The sequence below is a fragment of the Schistocerca americana genome, chromosome 7 (genome assembly GCF_021461395.2).
Source record: "Schistocerca americana isolate TAMUIC-IGC-003095 chromosome 7, iqSchAmer2.1, whole genome shotgun sequence".
Taxonomy (NCBI): Eukaryota; Metazoa; Arthropoda; class Insecta; order Orthoptera; family Acrididae; genus Schistocerca; species Schistocerca americana.
In genome coordinates this window covers 406,844,506-406,869,237 of record NC_060125.1, presented here as the reverse complement: position 1 = coordinate 406,869,237, position 24,732 = coordinate 406,844,506, and the positions used below count along the sequence as shown (strand labels likewise).

At 40.3% G+C, this 24,732-nt stretch overlaps 1 protein-coding gene across 3 annotated transcripts in view; it reads left to right on the top strand.

The window, feature by feature from the left end:
• Positions 1-1,001: 1,001 nt before the first annotated feature.
• LOC124622245 (T-complex protein 11-like protein 1) overlaps positions 1,002-24,732 on the top strand; it is a 126,843-nt gene continuing 103,112 nt past the window's right edge. The window contains exons 1-3 of one of the 3 annotated variants that reach the window (XM_047147900.1): positions 1,002-1,161; positions 1,258-1,423; positions 18,716-18,932. In XM_047147900.1, the coding sequence (XP_047003856.1) occupies positions 18,769-18,932 (164 nt within the window). In that variant the 5' untranslated portion in view covers positions 1,002-1,161; positions 1,258-1,423; positions 18,716-18,768. The remainder of the gene's footprint in view (positions 1,162-1,257; positions 1,424-18,715; positions 18,933-24,732) is intronic. The other 2 variants (XM_047147901.1, XM_047147902.1) reach the window with 2 other exon arrangements.

The window sequence follows — 24,732 nt, the reverse complement described above, 5'->3', positions numbered from 1 at the left end:
AAAATCCTAGGAGTGGTTCGCATTTGTCACTGCAGACACCAGGAACTTTCTGAGACGTACCAGTCACTGAAATCCGAAACAAGTAATAATGGTAGTATCTGCATTTGCTAATAACCAGAGTGTAATATTCGCGAAAACTAAGCTGAGCGCAGTGACTGATGGGAACGACTGTAAATGGGGAAATCTAGCGTTTCTTTGTTGTGTTTTATTTTTGGTCGTTAGTGTTGCATTATTGTTCCGGTTTTAAATCTCTCCCCAACTGTAATGAAAAACCAGCGAAAAGCATCAGTCGACACCACGTGCGAAGTTCAGAAAAGGAGAGCTGGAGCTGTCACGCAGTGAAAGTGCAATACCTCCACGTCTTTCACGCTTCAACATAAATTCAGACACCCAAATTCTTATTTAGCTGCCCTACTCATCTCTGAATATCAAAGTTTTGTATCGTGTCTCCTATATAGAGTATTAGCTCCAAAATACAATTACATAGCGTTTTCTCCTGTTATTTTCTGTTTTCACATGTGCACGCACTTGCTCTAAGATACAAGTGAATAGTATTGAACACGGGTGAACTGTCCGCGAATGTTGATTCGCATGTGTTTGCCTCCATTCGCTCCCGTGTTAACCAGGCCTACAAGCTATGGTGGGAGCAGCCTTGTCGTTATGTTCTCTTCCGACCATTCTATTGTTCACACAGAATTCACTTGAAAGTAGTTCTTGCGCAGACCAGTAGATGATTGCTGCAAGCGCCGAGTTCAGGCAGTTTGCGTAACTGGAACAAGCGTCTGTGGACGAAAAACGAGTGCGATCGAATGCTGTTCGCTCACTTTCGCAAACCGTTTCCACTAGAGGAATTGTCGTTCGTAATAGTTCACTTTCACTATGATATGATACAGCCTCCAAGCCGATGGTGGGTGCATGCTTGTGCAAGTTTTCATTGTCTGTGAGAACTTAGCTTAAATAATTTGAAGACTGGCGCCAGTGCAAATTAGACATGGAAGTAAACAAAAATATTCATACTAGGGTTACGTTGGCAATCCTTGCGTTGTATGTTCAACCAAACAAAAGTAAACATAGGATATGAAACAAATTTCCCCAAGTCTAGGCACACAGCAAAATTTTTTGTGCAGTTTTCATACGTCAAGAAAGAAAACCAATTATTTCGTAAGTGTTAACAGTTCAGGACTGCTTATGAATGAGTTTGCAAACTACTATGTAAGGTGTCCCAAGGATTTTAACTATTTCCTTTCCCTTATTTAGTTCTGCTATTAGTCATCAAAAGAACACGGAAGTTTGTGGCGTTATTTGTATCATGTTTTTGCCACAGTATCGCGCTGAGAGATAATTACAGTTATGCGTTTTTAACTGGAACATCCGACGTCGTAATTCAGAGTCAAAGTTAATGGAGCAACAGAAATTAACAGTTGTAAGTAATAATTGACGTTGAGTTAACATACTTTTTCTGGATTAAAAATATAATTTCATTATATAGTTATGTAAACACTGGGACAAAATTGAAAGTGTAATGATTCAAGCTGTAAATGTGTACCCAAATGGTATTAAATAGGCTATAGTTTATAACATTTACTTAAATGAAATACAATTGTTCCACTTTTCTCTTAAAACTCATATGCTGTGAAACATATTAGACTAGACAACAATTTTTAAGCCCAACATTTCTGTCTCATCTACTACACAGCCTGTGGTATCTTCAACTGCAATCTTACATGTTCTGTTAAGGAAATATAATACAGATAGCTTGAATAAACGCTTCATGTGGTTCTTGCTGTGTTAGATTGAAAAATTGAACTCAGTAAGAACTCCGCAAAGCATTTATTCAAGAACACCACTTCAAAAAAGTGTGGTCTTATGTAATGGGTTACATGTAAATTTGTAATGTAAAAGCTTTCTTCAAAAATTAAAAGTTGTTGTGTTGATATGTGATACTGCAAACCCCCCCTCCCCCCCCCCCCCTCGAAGTCTTGATCTTCGGTGTGATGACAGATTGATCTGTTGTTTAGCCTGAGTGGGATTGTGACAATTTGATTGTGTGTTGAAGAAGCTCCAGAATCAGGTAATTAAGAAGTAAAGAGTGTGTTAATAGGTTTATCTGTAATGTAGTCTGAGCTGTATATTCACTTCACCTTTAACACACTTTTAATTATAAGCAACTATAACTGTGGTGTAAATTCAGAAAAGCTGTTTTAATAAGACAAGTCTCTTGATTACTGCGGTGCATATAAGGTAATGTACGTATACGATACAACTTGAGAACACGTAAAGATAGGTGGATATAAGGTACTTTACATGTATGATACAACTCACTAACACCTAAAGATATGTGGTAAGTGTCTCATGAAAAGCAGCTTACAGAGGTTCAGGGACCAGTATCAAGCAATGAGTCTAGGTAGATACTACCACCTGCTACATCTCTCTCCCACAGGGCCCATGAAGACAAGAGTAGACTATTTACTGCATGTAGAGAGACATTTAAGCTGTCATTCTTCTCATGCTTCATTTGTGAATTTAAAGGGAATTAACCGTAGTACAAAGTACGGTGGGAAATATCCTCTGCCAGGTGCTTCATTATTTTGCAGAATACAGGTGTAGATGTAGAAACAGTGGGCAGCAGAGGGATCTGTACATCGTGATGTGAAAGGGAAAGAGGAGGAAGAGAAGACAAAAGACAAATAAAAGTGAAAGTATCAGGATTTATCGATATTATCATTTTATATGTTACAGAGGGGTTAATCAGAGAACAGAAACCATGGTGTCCCTCAATACTTTGGCTCATGTTAATTGGTTGATTAGGCCTGCATAATAGTGTATCAGCATTTATATGGTGTTGCATTGTGTTGTTGAATGACAGTGATTTTGTAGGATATTTTTGCTTTGGTATAGAACTTGGTTTTTAGTGAGCCTAATATTAAATTATTTTAGTTTTTTTTGTTATTTTATATGTGCTCAATATATTACTTGTTATTAATAATTATTATGCAGGAATCATATAGGTAAAATTAGAGATTCAGGACACATAGAATTGTGTTTGCATTCATATTTTTTATCCTTTCTGTCTATAAATGGAATAATTGTAAGTTTGACAAGTCTTCCTGTATTTGTCCACTTACCAAATAGGGTTTACTAGAGATTGTTTCAAAATCTTGTTTCTCAGAGTTCATGAGTCTATGAGGCTGGTCTAATATTTCTGTAAATAATTTAGGAGCAAAAGAGAAGCTCACTGAAAAACAGAAGCATGAAGTTGTTGACAGTCACCCACAGGAAAGAAAGAAAACCTGCTAGCTTTTGGACTGATCTTCCTGCATGCGACCGCACGCGTGCTCGCCCCCCCCCCCCCCCCCCCACACACACACACACACACAAACTCTGTGCCCCTGTATGGTGCACACACACACTCTCTCTTCCCACATACTTGTAAGTCTCCACCTTCCTTTGTCATTCCCCACCAGTTGTTACTTTATCCTTCTTGCAGGTTGTGATCGTCATTTCACACTTACTAAAGCTACATATCATCTCGTATCTTTGTACTATTCATTGCCATATGTCTAACTGCTTCTGCACTTTCTCCACTTCGTTTCCACAAATCATCAAATAGTCTACAAACACTATTACTTCTCTCTTTCCTTTGTAAATTACTTGTCATACTATGACCACTATTTCACTCGTTATCACAATGAAGTGCGCTTGAGAGAGTGTGCACTTCCTTACTACGTCAAGCTTATAATCTAATTTGTGATATCCATTAATATCTGTGCATCGTTTTTTTCAGTGAATTACTTTCAGCATTTAACTGGCCAAGTAACAGGCAAGCAATCTGGTGTTACCAGAGACCCACCTGCTAGTTAAGTTTACTTGATGTAGATCAATGCTGCTCTAGCCTGTTAAATCCTGTCTTCCTTATCTGGGCTGCACTTGTTCTGACATTGTACTTGAACTGGTGTTACATGCACAATCTTTGCATAACAAGAAAGGCCAAGGAAGAGATTGGTTGGTCCACAGAAAAGTACTGGATGCCTCTGGTATAAAGAAACTATATTTTTGAGCCCTGGTGTCCTCTATATGTTGGGGTATATCAGTAACAGTTTTAATCAAATGAAATCTTCAAACCAGTGCATTGAAGGTTCAGAACAACTTAAGAGAAATGGATGCAGTTTTTTCCAAATACTAGCATGATTAGAAAGAAAACAAAAGCAGAAGGTAACTTCCAATGTCTGCAGAGACTGTCAAAAACATCCAAACAGTGTTTACACAATCACCATCCAAATCATTAAGACACAGAACAGGTCACTCATTTCTTTTGTCTAGTAGCAGATATAAGTTACAATAAAGATCAAAATATAGATACTATGATTCAACATTTTGAGTACATATATGATACTATAAACACAATGTTGAATAATGAGGTAAGAAGGGACATTAGAATCAAAATTTATAAAATAATGGCCACACTAGCTTCAAATTGCGGGAGTGAGACTTCAGTGCCTACACAGGAGGAAATAAGCAAGATTCAAATAGCGGAAATGAAATTTTTAAGACAGAGTGAAAGTTGCTCAAAATTAGACAGAATATGTAACAAAGACATAAGAACAGAGCTTAATATTTATAATATTGGAGGAAGAGTGAATGAAGAAAATGGAAAGAACGTAACAGCAAGATGAATGAAGATAGACTGCCAGATTGGATAAGGCTGTGTGAGCTACAAGGAAAAAGAGATCCTGGAAGACCTAGGAAAAGATAAGACGCGAACAACTCTTAATGTGATGTCACAACAGGCATTTTACCTAGACCATGAAGCACATAAGACCTTCCAAATCAGTAAAACAAGTACCATGTCAGCCACATGTTCTGAGAATCATGTGCATTGTTGCAGTTAGATAGAGCACCATCTCATTGGACATAGATGGAGGAGTAATTGGGTGAACGATTTCCACATCGCTGGATTGAAAGGCATGGCCCAATCCCATGGCCATTGGTATCATGAGACATTACCTCCATCTCCTATTGCATTTTCTTTTCTTTTTGGGATATATTAATACGAAGGTATATGTCACACTTCGTACAAAATATGCTCCCATTGTGTGACTTAAACTGTTGAAAGTGTCAAACCTCAAATGCAACAGAATGTGAGGAGTGAGACAAAGCACCATTTGGATAATTTGTGTGTCACCAAGGGTGTTCACATTGGGTGCATTAAATGATATTAAATATGACTGAAAATTTTATGACTCTGTGTGTGTGTGTGTGTGTGTGTGTGTGTGTGTGTGTGTGTGTGTCAAATACTGCCTCTGTGATGCCTCTAATTACAGAGTTGCCACCACTTTAAATTGGTATCTGCATTCTGAGATAGCCTGTATTTTTGTATTCTTTGGACTTTTCTGCAGTGTTATTTCTTTATGTCCGCCCCCAGTAGCTGAATGGTCAGCATGACGGATTGTCAATCCTCTGGGCCTAGGTTTGATTCCCGGCTGGGTCAGGGAACTTTCTCTGCCCAGGGACTGGGTGTTGTGCTGTCCTCGTCATCATCCTCATCAACTGCAGGCCACCGATGTGGCATCAAATTGAAAAACCGGCACCTGGCGAACGGTCTGCCCAACCAGCGAACAGTCTGCCCAATGGGGAGGGCCCTAGCCATACGATTAAATTAAATAAAAATAAATTTCTTTCATGTCAGCATGATGTATAGTTTAGATAAAATAAATATTTTTGCAGCATCCAGTAATTCAGGTGCCATGCTGCTGTTTATGTTGGTGTGTGTGGGAAGTGCACCCGTTTTTAGATTACATTTATTATTTTGTGTAAACATTAATGTTTCACCTTGGTTTGCACCTACCAACAATGATCAGTATCAAACTGTCACTGACTGTAAGTTAACTTGTTTACTAGTTGGAGTTATTGGTTTCGCTTGTTTTTTCTGTGAGTGGAAAATGACAAGAATAAGGAGGTTTGGATAAAAAGAGAAATTTAGAAGGAATAAGTAATTCACTGTGCGTAATATCTTATGTGAAACTTCGTATTACCGTTTCATCGATGCCAAATGCCACAGATGACAAGCAAACTACATAAAACAGTTGTCTACACGGAAAAAACTTCAGTTTTTGAAGAATGTATCAGTGAGAATTCTGTTGCTGTGAATTAGGATGGCGATGTTATTGTTAGCCTTAAGTTACTACCTCAGCTCATTGGGAACTTTATTAAGTTCAAATACTGTAATAGTGATGTTTCTTTATTTGAAAATGGTCTACACTGAACCAGAATAATGAACTAGTTAATGATAAAATGTGTGACATGAGGATTCTTAGCTCAATGATGACCTCACATAACAACAAAAAGTAAGTTTTCGAAACAACTTACGGCGTGTTTATGACCTTATTTTAATCGGAAAAAGCAGAATTGCACATAATATGTTGTAGGCAATATTGGGTGCTCTTCAGTCACCAACGAGATTTACTTCCTATAACAGGATTATTAGTTTTGCTGTAGCAGATGTTTGTGAGTCTTCAGTGAAGAAAGCTGCTGAATCAGTCCTGTCAGAGGGCTGAATTTTTACCAAGTATTATTATTGTGTCTTTTGACAGTAGCTGGCAGAAACATTCACATGTTTCCTGAATGGGGCAAGTTTCAGCTACTTCCTTAGATACACGGAAAGTACCAGGTGTGGAAATTACGTCAAAATTCTGTTTCACCTATAGTAAACATTTAGACTTTTGAGCACGTCTGTCAGAGGAACTAGTATGGATCTGGTAATGTGGTGAGGTTTTGTGAATATCAACAATGAATGTAAAATAAAATAATCTGTATGAGACAACTTACTTTTTTTTCCCATGAAGTCATGCCCATCACTATTGCATGAACTTGTGTGCCTGTTAGAAAAACCACCAAATGATGTCAAACCCTTTGCAAGGGCAACTTCGTAACAATATTACTAGGGAAAAGTCAAATACAAACCTTAAAGTGAACTACAAAATGAGTAGTAGCAGTATACTGTGACCAACCAATTTTACCAAGTTATACTACATTAGTAACTTGTACGAACATACTGATCATGTTCTTTGGTCAGAAAAACAAAATGATTGACAGTTACACTTGGAAGGGAGCAGTGTTGGCAGTTCCCAGTTACCTATACAACAATGAGACCACAGCAGCAACAGCTGTGCAATTCAGTACTGAATTCCTTCGTATGTGTTCCCTTAGCCTGCAGTACTGACTTCACACTGAACTATCATAATAGCCTTCTCACCTTGCTGCGCATTTTAATTATTAACTGCAGACATTGTTGTGTGTGTTATTAAAAAAAATAGTGCAAAGAGACAAAGAATGTGATGAAAATGAATCACAATAACTGTGTTAGTAATTATTGTCTGCAGAGCGGTATGACAGTGGCAAACAAAATGGAAGGCACAAGCAATCTTGTTTTGTGGTTGGTTGTTGCTGTGGTAGCTGTATTGTAAACAGTAGTTGGCAACCACTTTGGTATGGATAAATATAGCTATTGTGCACAGTTCCAAACAACAAATTACCATCAAACAAAAAATGATGAACAACAATAAACTGATGTAATCATTACAGAGACAGTGACGTTTTACACATGATTTTACATTATCAGTAATCATTTTAATCACGGCCGTCATACCCCACAAAGTACATGGTGTTCTGTGGAGACTAAAATTCCAGTAAAACTTATAGAGGTTAACAGAAAGCAGTGATACTTACAATGACAAGGATATTCATGAAATTCATGAGAAATGAAAACATTGTGCCATAGTTTCCAGTAACCCATATTTTCTACTGTGAACATGGAATAATAATAAAATAATAATAGTAATATGTTGATGTTGTTGTGGTCTTTAGTCTGAAGACTGGTTTGATGCAGCTGTCAAGGCTACTCTAACCTGTGCAAGCCTCTTCATCTCCAAATAACTACTGTATTCATCTCTAGGTCTCCCTCTATGATTTTAACCCCCCCACATTTCCCCCCCAGTACTAAATTGGTGATTCCTTGCTGTCTCAGAACGTGTCCTACCAACCGATCCCTTCTTCTAGTCAAGTTGTGCCACAAATTCCTTTTCTCCCCAATTCCATTTAATACCACCTCATTAGTTATGTGATCTGCCTGTCTAATCTTCAGCATTCTTCTGTAGCACCCCATTTCTCTTCTTGTCTAAACTACTTATTGTCCATGTTTCACGTCCTTACGTGGCTAAACTCCAGACAGATACTTTCAGAAAAGACTTCCCAACACCTAAATCTATGTTTGGTGTTAAAAAATTTCTTTCCTTCACAAATGCTTTTCTTGCCATTGCCAGTCGACATGTTATCTCCTCTCTAACTTGGAGATCGTCAGTAATTTTCCTGTCCAAATAGGGGGAAAAAAAGGCTCTGAGCACTATGGGACTTAACATCTGAGGTCATCAGTCCCATAGAACTTAGAACTACTTAAGCCTAACTAACCTAAGAGCATCACACACATCCATGCCCAAGGCAGGATTCGAACCTGCGTCCATAGCAGTCGCGTGGTTCCAGACTGAAGCGCCTAGAACTGCTCGGCTACATCAGCTGGCTCCAAATAGCAAAACTCATCTACTACTTTGAAGTGTCTCTTTTCATAATCTGATTCCCTTAGCATTGCCTAATTTAATTCAACTACATTTCATTATCCTTGTTTTGCTTTCGTTGATATTCATCATATAACCTCCTTTCAAGACACTGTCCATTCTGTTCAACTGCTCTTCCAAGTCCTTTGCTATCTTTGACAGAATTACAGTGTCATCAGCAAACCTCAAAATTTTTATTTCTTCTCCCTGAACTTTAATTCCTTCACCAAATTTTTCTTTGGTTTCCTTTATGGCTTGCTTAGTGTACAGATTGAATAACATTGGGGATAGGCTACAACTCTTTCTCACTCCCTTCCCAACCACCGCATCCCTATCATGCCTCTTGACACTTATAACTGCCACATGGTTTCTGTACAAGTTGTAAATAGCCTTTCGCTCCCTGTATTTTACACCTGCTGCCTTTAGAATTTCAAAGGGAGCATTCCAGTCAACAATGTCAAATGCTTTCTCTTAAGTCTAGAAATGCTATAAACATAAGTTTGCTTTTCATTAACCTACATTCTAACATAAGTCAATGGGTCAGTATTGCCTCGCATGTTCCTACATTTATCCATAGTCCAAACTTGTCTTCACTGAGGTTGGCTTCTGTCAGTTTTTCCAAAATAAATAAGTAAATAATAATAATAATAATAATAATCTGCTGAAGAAGTTAATTTATAGCTACTACCAATGGGCAGGGGGTGAAGAAGGTAAGGAATCAGCCAGGTATATGTAGGGAATGATTTGAGAAAAAAATTGGAAAACCAAAATCAGAATGGCTGGACCCAGCACTAATCCTAAGTTCTCATTATAAATTGTATTAATGTTGATAAGTTACTGTAAAAAGCTTAAGTATTGTAAGTATTCTCTGAGAGAATGAAAAGGGTTTGTCAACAGCAAGGCTTTACATTTTGGCTTAAAAAACATGGTTTCCGCCGGCCGGAGTGGCTGTGCGGTTCTGGGCGCTACAGTCTGGAGCCGAGCGACCGCTACGGTCGCAGGTTCGAATCCTGCCCCGGGCATGGATGTGTGTGATGTCCTTAGGTTAGTTAGGTTTAATTAGTCCTAAGTTCTAGGCGACTGGTGACCTCAGAAGTTAAGTCGCATAGTGCTCAGAACCATTTGAACCATTTGAACATGGTTTCCACAGCTTGCAGAAGCCTGTTGAAAATGCATTCTGTAGCTTAACAAAGGAGGACATGCTCATCATTTACAAAATGTTTGTCAATATTGTGAATGTATAATGCCTTTCTTTTGAAGCACATACATTTTGTAAACAGCAAGTCACATAAAAAGAGTATATATACTTTGACATCACCTTAAAAATCTACAGTTTGTTAAATATTAATCAATGTGGGTATCATGGATTAATATCATCTATTGTGCATACGAGTGGACAAAGGATATTTTGCATCATACAGATGAAAATCAGTGTCATTTTAGGAAACAGACGGATCAAAGATGAAAAATATATTTGCATAATGGAAATAATTTAAATGAATAAGATGTAAACAAAACTTCTGAAAGCTTTATAGTTATTCAGAAGAAATTAGGCCAGTTAAAAACAAGAATACAATGTGAGAAGATGGCACCCTTTTGTTTGAGTGTGTCTGTTATTGTTTCATAGTTTCATTTGACAGTCCTTTCTGGTTATGATATTGATATAATACTGTTTTTAATCTCTCATACCGGTGGTCTTGCAATGACTCTTCCCAAATCTTCAATTTTTTGTTGTTAACATGGTGGCAGCAGTTTATCTATACAGGGTGAGCACAAAGCCTTGCCCTGATTATAAAAATTACAACAGAATAACCGTTTGACGTAATAAGTTACATTTGATGCCGTTACATAGGTTAGTGTTACTAGTTTTTTGTTTAATACCACTTATGTTAGTAAACATCAACATGTGCTCCCTTGGTAGCTCAGAGAATGTCTAGTCAGTATCCCAGTTCCCGCCAGGTGTTTCGCAACATGTGTTCTGTCACAGTACCCACAGCAGCTTGTATCCTAGCCTTCAGTTTGTCGACGTCAGCAACTAGTGTGGCAAAGACTGTCCTTGATATAGCCCCAGAAAAAAAGTCAAGGACCGTAATGTCTGGAGAGTGGGGTGGCCAGGGTGTGGGATCGTTTCTTCCAACCCACCGATCCGGACATTACGCCCCTCTCCAGACATTACGCTCCTTGATCTTTTTTTCTGGGGCTACATGAAGGACGGAGTCTTCATCACATCAGTTGCTGACGTCAACGCACTGAGGGCTAGGATACAAGCTGCTGTGGGTGTTGTGACAGAACACATGTTATAAAACACCTAGCGGGAACTGGAATATCGCCTTGACATTCTCTGAACTACCAAGGGAGCACACGTTGAGGTTTACTAACGTAAGTGGTCTTAAAACAAACGAGTTACACTAACCTATGTAATAGCATCAAATGTAAATTATCATGTCAAGCGGTTATTCTGTAATAAATTGTTATAATCAGGGCAAGACTTCATGCTCACCCTGTATTTTTACTTGGTGACATTTCCCTTTATTGAGCATACCTACTGATTTCAGAACAGCAGTTGTCCCAAGGTATACAACAACATGCAGAGCCCAGGTGGCTGATCAGCACTAAGTTTCAAGAGGATATCTATTCCTTCAAAGTAATCAGCATGTGAACTGCCTTTTTGGGATGTTTGTTGTCAACATATTAATTGGCGTTTCATGACATCTCACCTTTCAAATACAGTCATTTCAGCCCTTCAGATGTGCTGTTTGATTCTTTCTGGACATAACTGTTTACATTGCCCTTGGGTGCAATGTAAGATATTGCTGTAGTAACTGCAGTTCATTCATATTAGGCAGCTGCTTACCTTCAGGTTCTGATCCGACTTTGGCTGGGTACTTTTATTTGGTTACAAAGCAGTGAATCCAACAAGGTCACACTCGTAGGGGCTGAAGCCAAGACAGTCAGAATTCGACATTGGCAACTTATCCAGACATAAAACCTGTAGTAACCTGCCTGACTGCTACACATACCATTCACAGTTGTCATAAGTTGGGCCACTATGACAAGCATAGCGCGTGCCAACATTCATATGGCGTGCCCACAACTAACAGTTCGGCCACCATCACCTAGTCTGCCGAGTGCCCGCAGCACTTATTAGGACATGCACAAGGCTGCGGGCCTTCTTTGTTAATGTATTTGAGACTGTAACTGCCTTCACTGGACTTTGTTGTTGTCACTCCATGACTCTACCTACATTTGTTTTCGTTAATGTCACTCCATGACCCAATAAACTTGGATCTCTATTTATGGCCACACATTTCCTTGTGTATCTAGTTAGAGCTTGAATGTCAAAAAGGATGGGATTACTTTTTTTTGTGTTTTGGCATTCTGTCATTTTCTGCCATTCAACTTTTCAATAGAGGCTTTACCCAAGTCCCTTCTGCAACAATAGCCACCACATACTGCCATGTTGGAACGGTTGTTTACTGTGTTGACCCAGGCTCGGCCACTGTCTGTTCACCTGCCACCATTCCCCTCTTATGATGAATTTGTGGAAGACTTGGATGTGTACAAGAAGCAGCTTCAACATTTCATACCTTCTGAGGGTTGACAAGAAAGTCTGTAAAGTTATTATCTTATTATGGATACCTCCCTCATATGTATCGCTTACTGTGCCAGATAGCTGCTCTGCAGGAATCAGTGTCGCTTTCTTTTAATGATAAGTGTTGTTTGCTGTCCTAAGTGTTCACGTGTGATCGCTGTGTGTGTGTTGAATTCTAACAGTATCACAAACAGCCACAGCAGATGTAATGCACTTAGGCGGCTGAGGTGCACGGCCTCATTCATAAGTGTTGGTTCATCAATGCTACAACTTATGAATCTTTTATCGATGCAAAGGTCTGTGATGCAATCATTCGTTCGGCCCTGGATTAGAAGGTGCGTCAACGTGCCCTGCACCGTGAGGACACTATGTTGCAAGAGGTTTTGAATGTTGTACAGTTGTTCAAGATTTCCCATGCCGCAGGGTGCCAGTTAGAGTCTAGGAGGGATGGTTTTGTGACAACATGCGGCCCCAGCATATGGAGCCTAGTGTGCTTGGGGAAAAGGTGGTAGCTGCAGTACAAATGAGCCAATTGGGTCAACATACAGTCATGTTGTCAGCAGCAGGAACAGTGAAGACCACATCATTTGTACCCCCCTTGTTTCAATCTGTGCTCCCCCAGAAATCACTGTACCCATCTGTGGACATCAATATTCACACTGTTCGCATCATGTTTGCCACTGTCTGCAGACCAAAACAAATATTTCACAGAAGTGTGGGTGATAAATCAGCTATTAATCCTCCAAGTCAACATTGCGGCCACCATGTCCCTGCTCAACTCACAGGCGTATGCCAGGCTTGGGTCCCTACCACTGGCAAACAGTGATTTTCTGATCCATTCACCCCAGAGCTAGGTTGTGCAAACAATTTCATGACACACATCACCCTCTGCCCGCCCTAACTTTTTTTGTGTGCATCCATTTCCATTAGCTTTATGTGACCAGGTCAAGATGGAGCTGGATCGCTTAATGTCATTGGGCATGATGGAACTAATTTCTTCAAATGAGTGGGCTATGCCCTTAGTGATCATAAAGAAGCCGTCTGGTCAGCTTCAGTTGAGTGGTGGTTTCAGGGTAACTAATAATGCACAGATATTTACTTTCTATGTTCCCCAGAGTAATTGTCCACAAAGTTAGCGGAGGGTCAATTCTTTTTGAAAATCGACGTGGTTAAAGCCTATCATCAGATTCTGTTGGATGAGACATCGAAACAGCTGCTCACAGCTAATGCTTTTTCTGGCCTCTTATCAGTATCAATGGCCAATGTTCAGGGTCGCTAGTGGCCTCCCGTCTTCCAACATTTCTTGAACAGGTCATGGTGGTTGTCTCTCTTTACATAAACTATCTTGATGATATTTGCCATGGTGCACATTCCTTAAAGCACCACAGCTGACCATCTGCGAGCTGCAACATTTAAACTCCTGCAACTTCGCACTGTCAACAGCTAACCTTCAGACCACAACAAGAAGTTAACTGGTCACAAAATTTTCCAGCAGGGCTTGTGCCTCATGGAATAATATTTTGTCACCTTTAAGGCTTTGTCCTGTCTGTCTAATCTATGTGAACTTCAGGTGTTCCTCAGCAAAGTAGTGTACTATAACAAATTTATTATCAGAGTGGTTACTGTCGCCCATCCCTTGCATCTGTTGCTTTGGAAACATGCTCCTTTTGTTTGGTTTGCAGCATGTGAGCTTGTGTTTGTGCAACTGAAGGATAGTCTTTGCGCTGTGCCATGTCTTGCACCATTTCAACCTTGCAAGCTTCTGGTCCTGGCCACAGACACATCCAAGTACAGGGTGGGGGTGGTCCTGGCCCGTTGCCATTCAGATGGCTCCAAACAATGTATTGTCTTTGTGTCAAAAACACTCAACACGGTTCACCAAAATTATTCTCTGGTGGAAATGAAGCTCTTGCTATTATGTAAGCCTTAAAAAATTTTCACATGTTCTTGTATGGTGTAAAATTTCATTTTAATACCAACTATAAGCCCTCAGTTTCCCTGTTTAACCTGTCGACACCCTTGCTGGACAAAGCCACTTATCATCTTCAGCATTGGGCTCTGTTCTTGTCCCACTACAATTATGAGATCCATTTTCATCCCACATTGCAAAATGAAAATGCAGATCCTCTGTCCTGGCTCCTCATAGGCCGTTCCTTACCCCTCATTCGATAAGGAGAAACTGTTTTGTTTTCAACTGGATATGGAGGCGAGGCACATGGTAAATGGCTTCCCCGTCATTGGTACTCATGTTGCCTATACTGTGGAAGTGGATCTGGTGCTCCAGTAGGTGGTACGCATGGTACAATATGGGTTGCCCGACCATCCACGGTGCTTGGCTTTGGACCTGCTTTGGAATTTTTATGCGTTGTGCCATCGCCTCTCCCTCTTGATGACTGTATTCTCCTGTCGACAGGAGGGTTCACTCTGTGTATCGTGTTTCCATTGGCTCTGCGGCAGGAAGTCCACTGCTTACTACATCAACTTCACGGGGGGGGGGGGGATTCTTTTGCACAAAATTGTTGGCACACTGTCGCGTGTTTTGGCCAGGTATCGATTGGGAGGTAGAACAACTAGTCACGGGCTGCTGCTAGTGTTGGATCAGAAGGCAGCACCATGCATTTTTTCACCTCGGCCAGCACCTACACATCCTTCAAAGAGAGCCCACATTGATTTGGTGGTCCTTTTCTACACACTTTCTGGTTGTTGGCTATTGATGCTCTTTATCATTTTCCTTAAAACATTCGTTGCCCCTCTGCAACAGAAGGTGTGACTCTGTAGGGCCTTTCAAAGATATTTTCCATAGAATGCTTCCTTGCACCCTGGTTTCAGATAATGGTCCTCCGATCATTGCAAAGTCTTTCAAAGACTTTGTACACATAATACAATTTGCCATGTCTCACTATCTCCTTTCCATTCATAGTTGAATTAAGATGTGGAACACCTTGTCTGAATGTTTAATATGCAAATGTGCAAGTATGTAGAAGATGTCCCAGCTGTGGAAACTCTCACTTTTTTTCTTTTTTTTTTTCTCTCTTTTTTTAAAAAAAAAGCTCTTACAGGACGATGCCAATTGTGTACAAGCATCCCTTTGAGCTCCTGTAAGGTCATCAGACATGGACATTGCTCAGTGACTTGCTTCACTGGATTCCAGCCTGCATCAACAGCCAGCGTAGTTACCGCCTCTTCGTGGTTCACACCGAAGATCAACTCAGGTCATGCAACCAGAACCTGTTGCATCCCTGCCTTGTTCATTGTCGGTCCTGTCCACTCCAAGGATCATGCAGGCCTGTGTTCTCCCGCGGCCAGGGCTTTGTCAGCACTGATGGCAGGTTTGCTTCCTGTGGTGGTTGCTGGCACCTCCCACTACTCTTGGGCAGGCGCTGTCATCTGCGGGGACAGAAGTTGGTGTCTGTCGCAAGAGCCTCTCCTCTTCAGTCCATGATTATCGCAGCCCATGCTGGCACCACTCCTCATGGATTCCAACATCGAGATAGCTCCCACCCCCACTCGCCAGTCCTGTATATGGGTTGCCACAGGGTCCACAGGAAGTGGGAGTGCCCTCAACTCACTCACTTTCACCTATACCAACCAGTCCACTTGATTTGGGAACTTCTCACGTCTGTGACTGCTGCCCTCCAACACTGCCATAGACATCTCTTCAATCACAGCATTGCCAACAGCAATACCTGGTCTTTGTTGCCCGCCACTCCCCCACCCCAAGGAAGAAGGAGAATAGCAACCCACTGGTAACTATTCTCACTGCCCACAGACATAAATTGGGTTACTACGGCAAGTGTAGTGTGTGCTGACATTCATACCGGAAGTGCCATCAGGGGCCACCCAATCACCTGGCCCACACAGTACTACACAAGTTATACATGATGGGTACAGCATCCTTATAAACACATGCACAGGGGTCTGGGCCCTCAGTTCTTAAATGTATTTCAGATGCTTAACTACCTCCACTGTACTTTTGTTGTGGTCACTCCATGACTGTACCTCACTGTATTCTTGTTTGTCACTCCATGACCCAATACATTTGTACCTCTTTTAATTCCATGTGTTTCTGCGTGTTCCTAGTTATAACAATACCAAGGGGTATGCAGCTTGTGGTCGGGCATTCCACACTGACAGTGCAGAGTCTAGTTTACTTGGGGGCTCTAGGTGCCAAATCTGCTGTGGTGATGTTACAGCTCCTCTAGTTGCTTCTATTTTTCTAGAGAGGACCTTATACATTAGCTCCCTAGAGCTGCATCTTTATTTGAAAATGATGAGCAGTTACCTTGTAGAAATATTGTACAGTTACTCTACCATGCAACATTGAGTTCTAGAAGTGTTTAAGCACAATCATTTCAGTTTACAGATCTTCAGTGAGATCTCCAGCCCTCTGAATTTCTTGTTTTATTTGATGTAGGCTTAGCCATTTTTCCCAATTAGGTAATTTCTGTGCACTAACATGAATGTCTGTTACTTTGGCTGCATTGTTCTTTTTATTTTCTACATAATGACATATTTTCAGTTTTTGGAATTGTATTGTTTCTCAGGAGTCTCAGCCAATGAGCTGGAAAGTCTGTAAACAGACTTGTGAAATGTGCATGTAACTTCTTCTTGTATCTGATTGTTTCTTGCTCTCCACTGGTAATTCTAAAATAAATATATAGTATTTATGTTTTCAGGGATCTTTGTTTTCTATAATGTCCCAGAAATCTTACTTGGGTGAGTATAACTTGAGAATGTTGTACAACACCCACAGAAGTAAGATCTGTTCGTTTATTTTTTTCCTCTCTAGTGTGATTCATGTCTGCTTTCATAACTGAGTGGTCAAAATGTCTGACTGTCGTGTGGAGGACCCATGTTCAATGCCCAATTCTGCCAAAGATTTTTCCTTGGTGGGAGGATTGGAATGAGTCACACTGAGTTTTGAGAGGCCAGCTGAGGAGCTGCTCAAATGAGAAATAGTGGCTCCAAGGTGTAGAAAGTGCCAATGGATTTGCCACAATGGTAACAGGTTCCCGTCAGATCACCGAAGTTAAGTGCTGTCGAGTTGGGCTAACACTTGGATGGGTGACCATCTGGCCTGCTGAGTTCTGTGGGCAAGTGAGGTGCACTCAGCCCTTGTGAGGCAAACTGAAGAGCTACTTGATTGAGAAGTAACATCTCCAGTCTCGTAAACTGACATACCACTGGGAGAGCAGTGTGCTGACCACATAACCCTCCATATCCGCCTGTGGGCTGAGGAGGACATGGCTGCCGGTTGGTACCATTGGGCCTTCGTAGCCTGTTTGGGTGGAGTTTAGGTCTTTCTACACTTTTTTTATTTTTTTTTTTTAGTCAACAACAGCCAGGATGAAGGTGTGCTGGCCTCATGCCCCTCCCAACCACATTGAAATGACACCACATGGCAGAGGACAACAAGGTGGTCAGTCGACATAATGTAGACTTATGGTCTTAAAGACAGATTTAGTTAATGTGTTTTATGATGAATTTTCCCAGGCTATCGACTAGAGTGCTGGCCACTCATTGTCTCTCACTATCAGTTCCAGCCAAAGAGAACTCTTTCTGGGGGGCTTCTTTGTTAGTCTTCTAGTTTTTACCACCTAGAACCAACCAGTATGTAGGGATTAGATGTCCATTGCAGCACATTACTGTCATAAGATTGGGGGGTCATAATTTATCTGGAGGACATCATTTGTGACCGTTTATACCACAGCCATTCAGAATAGCTTCCAACTTGAAATGAAGGATATATTAATGAGGCTGACTACTATAGATCTGCTGTCTTTTGTTAAATAGGTTGTTTTTGGGAGCACATTGCTCTTCACCATGCTCAGTGTGCTTGGAAAGGGGCTAATGCAAACAGTTAACACTTTGGGAGTGGTGTAATTAACACTTTGGGAATGGTGTAAATTGGTGTCCAAGATGTCTGCTTCTTCCAGCTTCCTTGACCTCTCATTATTATTCAGTGACTTTTATTATTGTCTATACATTGTAATGACATGTTTTGTAATAGTATGACAACATTACAGTGAGCCTATGGAATAAAATAAAAATAAGTAATAAAGTGTCAAGTAACCTGCTGCAGTCCAGTGGTAACATCAATAGACAGTTTCTTTGTATGAGTTTCTTTCTAAGAATAGCTGACTAAACATCAGTAATTTTCTTCCAGTATGTGTTTTATGTTAGACCCCTTTTTATGTGGTGCTTATGTTCATCATTTTAACGTACATAAATTATTTGTAAAACCACACTCACTTTCATGTTCCATGAAGTAATAGACTTAAGATTAACTATTGAAATAGAGTGAATATGTATAGTATCATTCATATGAATATCTTTTTCTGCTAATACTGAGACATATTTATAGTTTTTCAGAGTGTTTAAAAGCAAATGAAATATGAAATACTGAATAGGCTACTCTAGAACAGAAAAAGTATAACTTTTAGTTTTTTGTTGTTGTAAATGCTGTTGATAATGAGTAGATTATATCCAGAACACATTTTTTCCCTGTCCAATGCAGCTGAACACCAGTAACTGAATCATCAAGACTTAGTGCCCATTTGTATAGCCATCATGGCTAGTGGTGGTGCTCCAGGTAACGAAAATGATGAAAATTCACCCCTGGAAAACAGTACGACATTGGAGGATGATGATGGTGCTGCAGCAAGTAGCAGCACAAGACAGCGGTATGATAGTGAAGGCAATGCAAGTGACAGTTCAAGCAGCAGCAGCAAGAGGTATAGTCTTTTATCTTCTGCAGAAAATAAATTTCTGTTTTAGTGTTTGTGCTCTTGTACAACTTACATGGCATTTAAATCAAATAAAATGCACAAAGCATGTCACAAACTTGTCTTAAATCTTCTAAAAATGGCATATTTTATGCCTTTTGTGGATTATGTTAGTTGCCTAATTATTGATTCGGCATGGTGAGATTTCTGGGATATGGAAAAAACTAAAGGATGTACAATCTTTCATGTAAAACTTGGCTACCCTGAGACTAAATTGAAGCCATTTGCTTAAGGTGACAATAAAACTGGCCACTGCTCAGAAATCAAGTCGAGTCATCTACATGATCTGGCAACACTCTTTTGCTCTAGTGCTAAATGTTGCGAAATTTAGATACAAGGAAGCAAGTTCAAGTCAATTCCTTCCTTTATTTTTTCAAACAACATTTTTGGTGTCTGTTGTAAGTATCTTTGTGATTAATTTGTACATGAGCCCCTGTTTCCAAACTGTATCATAGGCTGCTGTTAGGTCTATGAATGCTGCAGCTACTTTATGTTTCTTCTGGAACCCCGCCTCTATATATGTTGTCAGTGATAGGACTTGATCTGTACAGCAGCGATATGGACGGAATCCTGCTTGTTCGATAGGGATTTTTTTGAGTATAGTCTGGCCTATTCTGTTGAGGAGCAGTGCCGTCCCCTGCAAGAAGATAACCAACCTCATTGATGATATGTTGTCAAATAGAACCTTCCAAGTAATAATGGGGAATGAGAGAAGTAAACAGATGAAACTCAATAGTGGACTCCCACAAGGCTCTGTCCTTGCGCCCCTTCTTTTCAGCCTTTACATCGCTGACATGCCTGCAACCAGATCGCGCAAATTTGGTTATACTGACAACTGGGCTCAGCCCACAGAAATATAGAAACTGCCGAAGATATCCTTACGAGTGACCTAGGGATTCTCAGCGAGTACTTTAGAAAATGGAGGCTACAACCTAGTGCTACAAAGATGGAAGTATCTGCCTTCCATTGGAACAACAAAATGGCCAACAGAGAACTACAAGTCTATCTAGACGGGAAATTACTAAATCACAACAAACACCCAAAGTACCTTGGGGTTACCCTAGACAGGACACTAACATTCAAAGAACACCTGACGAAAACTGCAGCGAAACTTAAAACACGCAACAACATATTGCAGAAGCTCTGTGGCACCACTTGGGGCTCCACAGCATCTACCTTAAGAACATCCGCACTTGGCTTGGTGTATCCAGTGGCAGAATACTGTGCCCCAGTGTGGCTCAACAGCAAACACACACACACATGGTAGATAGCCAACTTAATGCAACAATCCGTATTATATCAGGCACAATCAGGCCAACTCCTACAGTGTGGCTGCTCGTTTTCAGTAACATAGCCCCTCCTAACCTGCGTCGTGAACACGCTCTGGTTAGAGAATTTCAAAAAATCATGACCAACCCTCAATTACAAATCCATGAAGATATTCACGACATCCAAGGAAACCGACTCCGGTCTAGGCATCCTCCACTAAAGACCGCACAGGCTCTGCACCAAACCAACTTTAAAATAAATGATCGATGGAAAGAGGAATGGGAGAGCAGAACAGCAGTAAACTGCCACAGCATGCCATGCATCTTTAGTAAACCAAAAGGATTTGATTGCCCTCGCAAAGTTTGGTCAACTCTTAATCGCATCAGAACCAACTGTGGGAGATGCGCAGACTCCGTAAACTTCCTTCGGCCGCTTGCGACTGTGGGGCTGAGAGACAGACGGTCAAACACATCGTGCAGGAATGCCCACTAAGGGCATACGAGGGTGACCCACAGGATTTCCTAATGGCGACCCAAGAGGCAATCGACTATTTATTATCTAAGCCGGACATCTGCTTCTGATTGCTCTTCTGTGAGTGTAAATTTATAATTGGCGGTGTCCTTATATACAGACTGTTATTTATTGCTCTGTTTATACATATGTGATTTTTTTTAAATAGTGTTGTTTCTGTAATTTCTACTGTGATGTTACGAGCCATACGCTAAATAAATAAGTAAATAAATCTTTATGATGGGAGCTCAAAGGTAATTTGGTTCACTTTCTAACCTACTGTTAATGGGAACACCTTTTAGAAACATCTATGTGAAGGAGTCTGCTAAGGAGGTTGTGGTTGTGTGAAGATCAGAACAGTTTACTCTCTAAAGTTTCCTTGCCATACAATGGCACCAAGCACCGACCACCAGCCGACTGCAACCAGCTGCATGACACCAGTCAATGTCTGTCACCCAGAAAATGCCACAAAAACATTTCCCACACTATAACACTCCCTCCTCTGGCCTGGACCGTTCCATTTATTGTTGCAGGGTATATGCTTTCAGATGTCTTACTCCATACAAACAAGTGGCCGTCTGTCTGATTGAGCATGAAATGTGATTTGTTTGTTGTGGTATTGGCATAGCAATTCCAGCCTTTATCATGATGAACAGCAATCATCATGGGTGCATGAACAAGGCGCTTGCTGTGGAGGCCCGTAATAGCAATGATTGCTGAACGGTTGTTGAAGAACCATTGTTCTTAGCTGCCTTGGTTCATCTGGGCAATCAGTTGTCCAACAGTTGTACATCTATTTGCCTGTACACATCTCTGTAGCCATTGTTAACTTCTGTCATCTATGGCTTGTGGCCTGCAGCAGTTGCCTTGGGGCTGGTTTTGGATAGCATCATTTTGCTGTGGAGGGTATATACTATAACTACAGTGCCACACAAACAGTTTACAAACTTAGCCAGTATGGAAATGCGTCCACCCTTGGTTCAAAAGCCAATAATCATGCCCTTATGGGCATCAGATAAATTGTTCTATTTCCACATTATGACAATTACTGCACTGTTTTCTGCGTCTCCCTGACGACAAACTTTATATACTGTTCACTTCTAGTGCTGCCACATGCCATCTGTGAGTGGTTATTGCATGTTGACGTCAAACATAGTGGGTAGTCACATTAATGTGTTTGGACCATGTATTTGGCTTTGCATTCTTGAATCTCAAGAGTTTTGTTTAAGCATTAGAGTTGAAAGTACAAAAAGTTCTAAGATTTGTAACATACTCTATTATTCGCTTTGGGTTTAATAGAGGACTGAAGGCAACGGTAACAGCTCAAAACATTTGTACAGTGTTTGGTTCAGTGCTGTAAGAGAAATGACATCAGAAAAAGAATTTTCTTGTTCCGAGGAAGATCATTCTGAATTGAGTGCTTTTAAATTTTTAGAAGTCTCAATGATTAATATACTGTATGTGATGAACTGCAATCATTAGCCTTCATGTAACTTTTTCATTCCATAGGCAAGGCTCAAAAGTCAGGTTAGGGGTACTGCATGCATCAGTTCAAAGCTGCAAAAATCATAGGGGCGAACATTACTGCATTTTTGCTTGAATGTCATCATTTGCTTAAGGAGAATTCCTATGCAATACTGTTACTGGTGCCAAATTATGATGACTTTATGTTTACTTCTTAAGAAGAAACTAATTGTTACACCCAATCAAAAGATCAAGGCCTCTGCTCCAGGTTTTATACCAGTCAGGTTCCTTTTACAGTAAGCTGATACAATAGCTCCATACTTGGCAGTTGTATATAACTGCTTGCTCTTGGAAAGATCTGTACCTAAAGACTGAAAAGTTGTCCAAGTCACACCAATATCTGAGAATGAAAATAAGTGTAATCTGCTGAATTACAGACCCATATCATTAACATTGATTTGCAGTAAGATTTTATAACAAATACTGTGTTTGAAAATTGTGAATTACCTCGAAGAAAAAGAATTATTGACAAACAGTCAAAATAGATTCAGAAAATTTTGTTCTTGGGCAAGCAAGTAGCTCTTCATTTTTCATGGAGTAATGGGAGTCATATTGATTCTGTATTTTTATATTTCCAGAAGTACTTCGACACCATCCCTCACAAGGGTCTTATAATCAAATTTGTGTGCCTGTGCAGTATCGCTTCATTGTGTGACTAGATTCATGATTTCCTGTCAGTAAGGTCATAGTTTGTATGAACAGAAGAGAAGTCTTCAAGTAAAATGGAAGTAGTGTCTTGTGTTCCCCAAGGTAGCATTATAGACCCCCTACTGTTCCTGACCTACATAAATAACATAGAGACAATCTGAGCAGCATTATCAGATTGTTTGTAGATGATTCAGTTATTTACTTTCTTGTAAAGTCATCAGATGTTCAAAACCAATTACAATACAAACAGTGTAGGGGGAGACAGATTGATACTTACCATAAGGAAGACGTGTTAAATTTCTGACAGGCACAATTAAAAGACACTTACATAAATCTTTTGGCCACAGCCTTCATCAGCAAAAGAGAAACACATGCCATTCATACAAACAAGCAAGCACACAGTGCATGACCGCCAGGTGCAACATCTTGGGCTGATGAAGGCTGTGGCTGAAAGCTTTATGTGTATGTCTCTGAATTGTGCCTGTCTGCAAGTTAATGTGTCTTCGTTATAGTATGTAGCAATCTGTCTTTTCCTGCATTGCTGATATTCCTACCTGGAGTTTCCATTGTTAGATTGTGATTTGATTTAGACAAGATACCTGTATGGTGCGGAAAGTGATAATTGATTCGAAATAATGAAAAGTGTGAAGTCTTCTACATTAGTACTAAAAGACGTCTGCTAAATTTCAGTTACATGATAAATCACACAAACTTAAAGACTGTAAAATCAAATAAATTCTTAGGGATTACATTTATGAATAAAAATTGGAACGATGACATAGACAATGTTCTGGGTAAAGCAAACGAAGATTGGGAGTTATTGAGAGAACACTTGAAAAGTGCAACAGGTCTACTAAAGGGACCACTTACACCACACTTGTGCACCATTTTCTGGAGTACTGCTGTGCACTGTGGGACCCAGATGAGAGGTGACTGACAGAGAACGTCAAAAAAGTTCAAAGAAGGGCAGCTCTTTGTGTATTATTGCAAAGTAGGGGAGAGAGTGCCACAGACATGATACGTGAATTGGGGTAGCAATCTTTAAAGCAATGGCATTTTTCATTGCAGCAGGATCTTCTCATGAAATTTCCATCACCAACTTGCTCCTCTGATGGTAAAAATATTCTGTTGGTGCCCACTTACATAGTGAAAAATGATTGTAATAAAATAAGAGAAATCAGGGCTCGCACAGAAAGATTTAATTGCTTCTTTTTCTCGTGCAGTGTTCAAAAGTGGAATGGTAGAGAAATAGCTTGAAGGTGGTTTGATGAACCCTTTGCCAGGCACTTAATTGTGAATTACAGAGTAATCGTGTTGATGTAGATACCACTTTTCCAGTGAGATTTGAATCTCTGGCTACAGTTACCTTAGCGCCTAGTGAGACTCTGATGGAGTAAACATTGTCTCATTCTTGTACTAGTGCCTAAGGCAGAAAGAGCTAGCTTTCTGACAGAGTAAAAGATGGGAGCAGGGACAGATTCGGAGAGAGGGAGAGAGAGAGAGAGAGAGAGAGAGAGAGAGAGAGAGAGAGAGAGAATATTGCCATAATAACACTTTTTACTTACAGTGTGGCGATGTTCCCTGCTTTGTTTAATTCTTCGTTTGTTGTCCTCATGTTTCATAGTCTTTTACTTTCACTGTTCACAACCCCCCCAAAAATACATAGTTATATGTGGCCAGTGCACTATTGTTTAACTTTCGATAAACCTTGTTAATAGATTGGAGGCAAACATCCACATACTGCTACAATAGTTTCCTGTTTAACATCTATGAGCAGTAAAAGCATAACCACATAGTT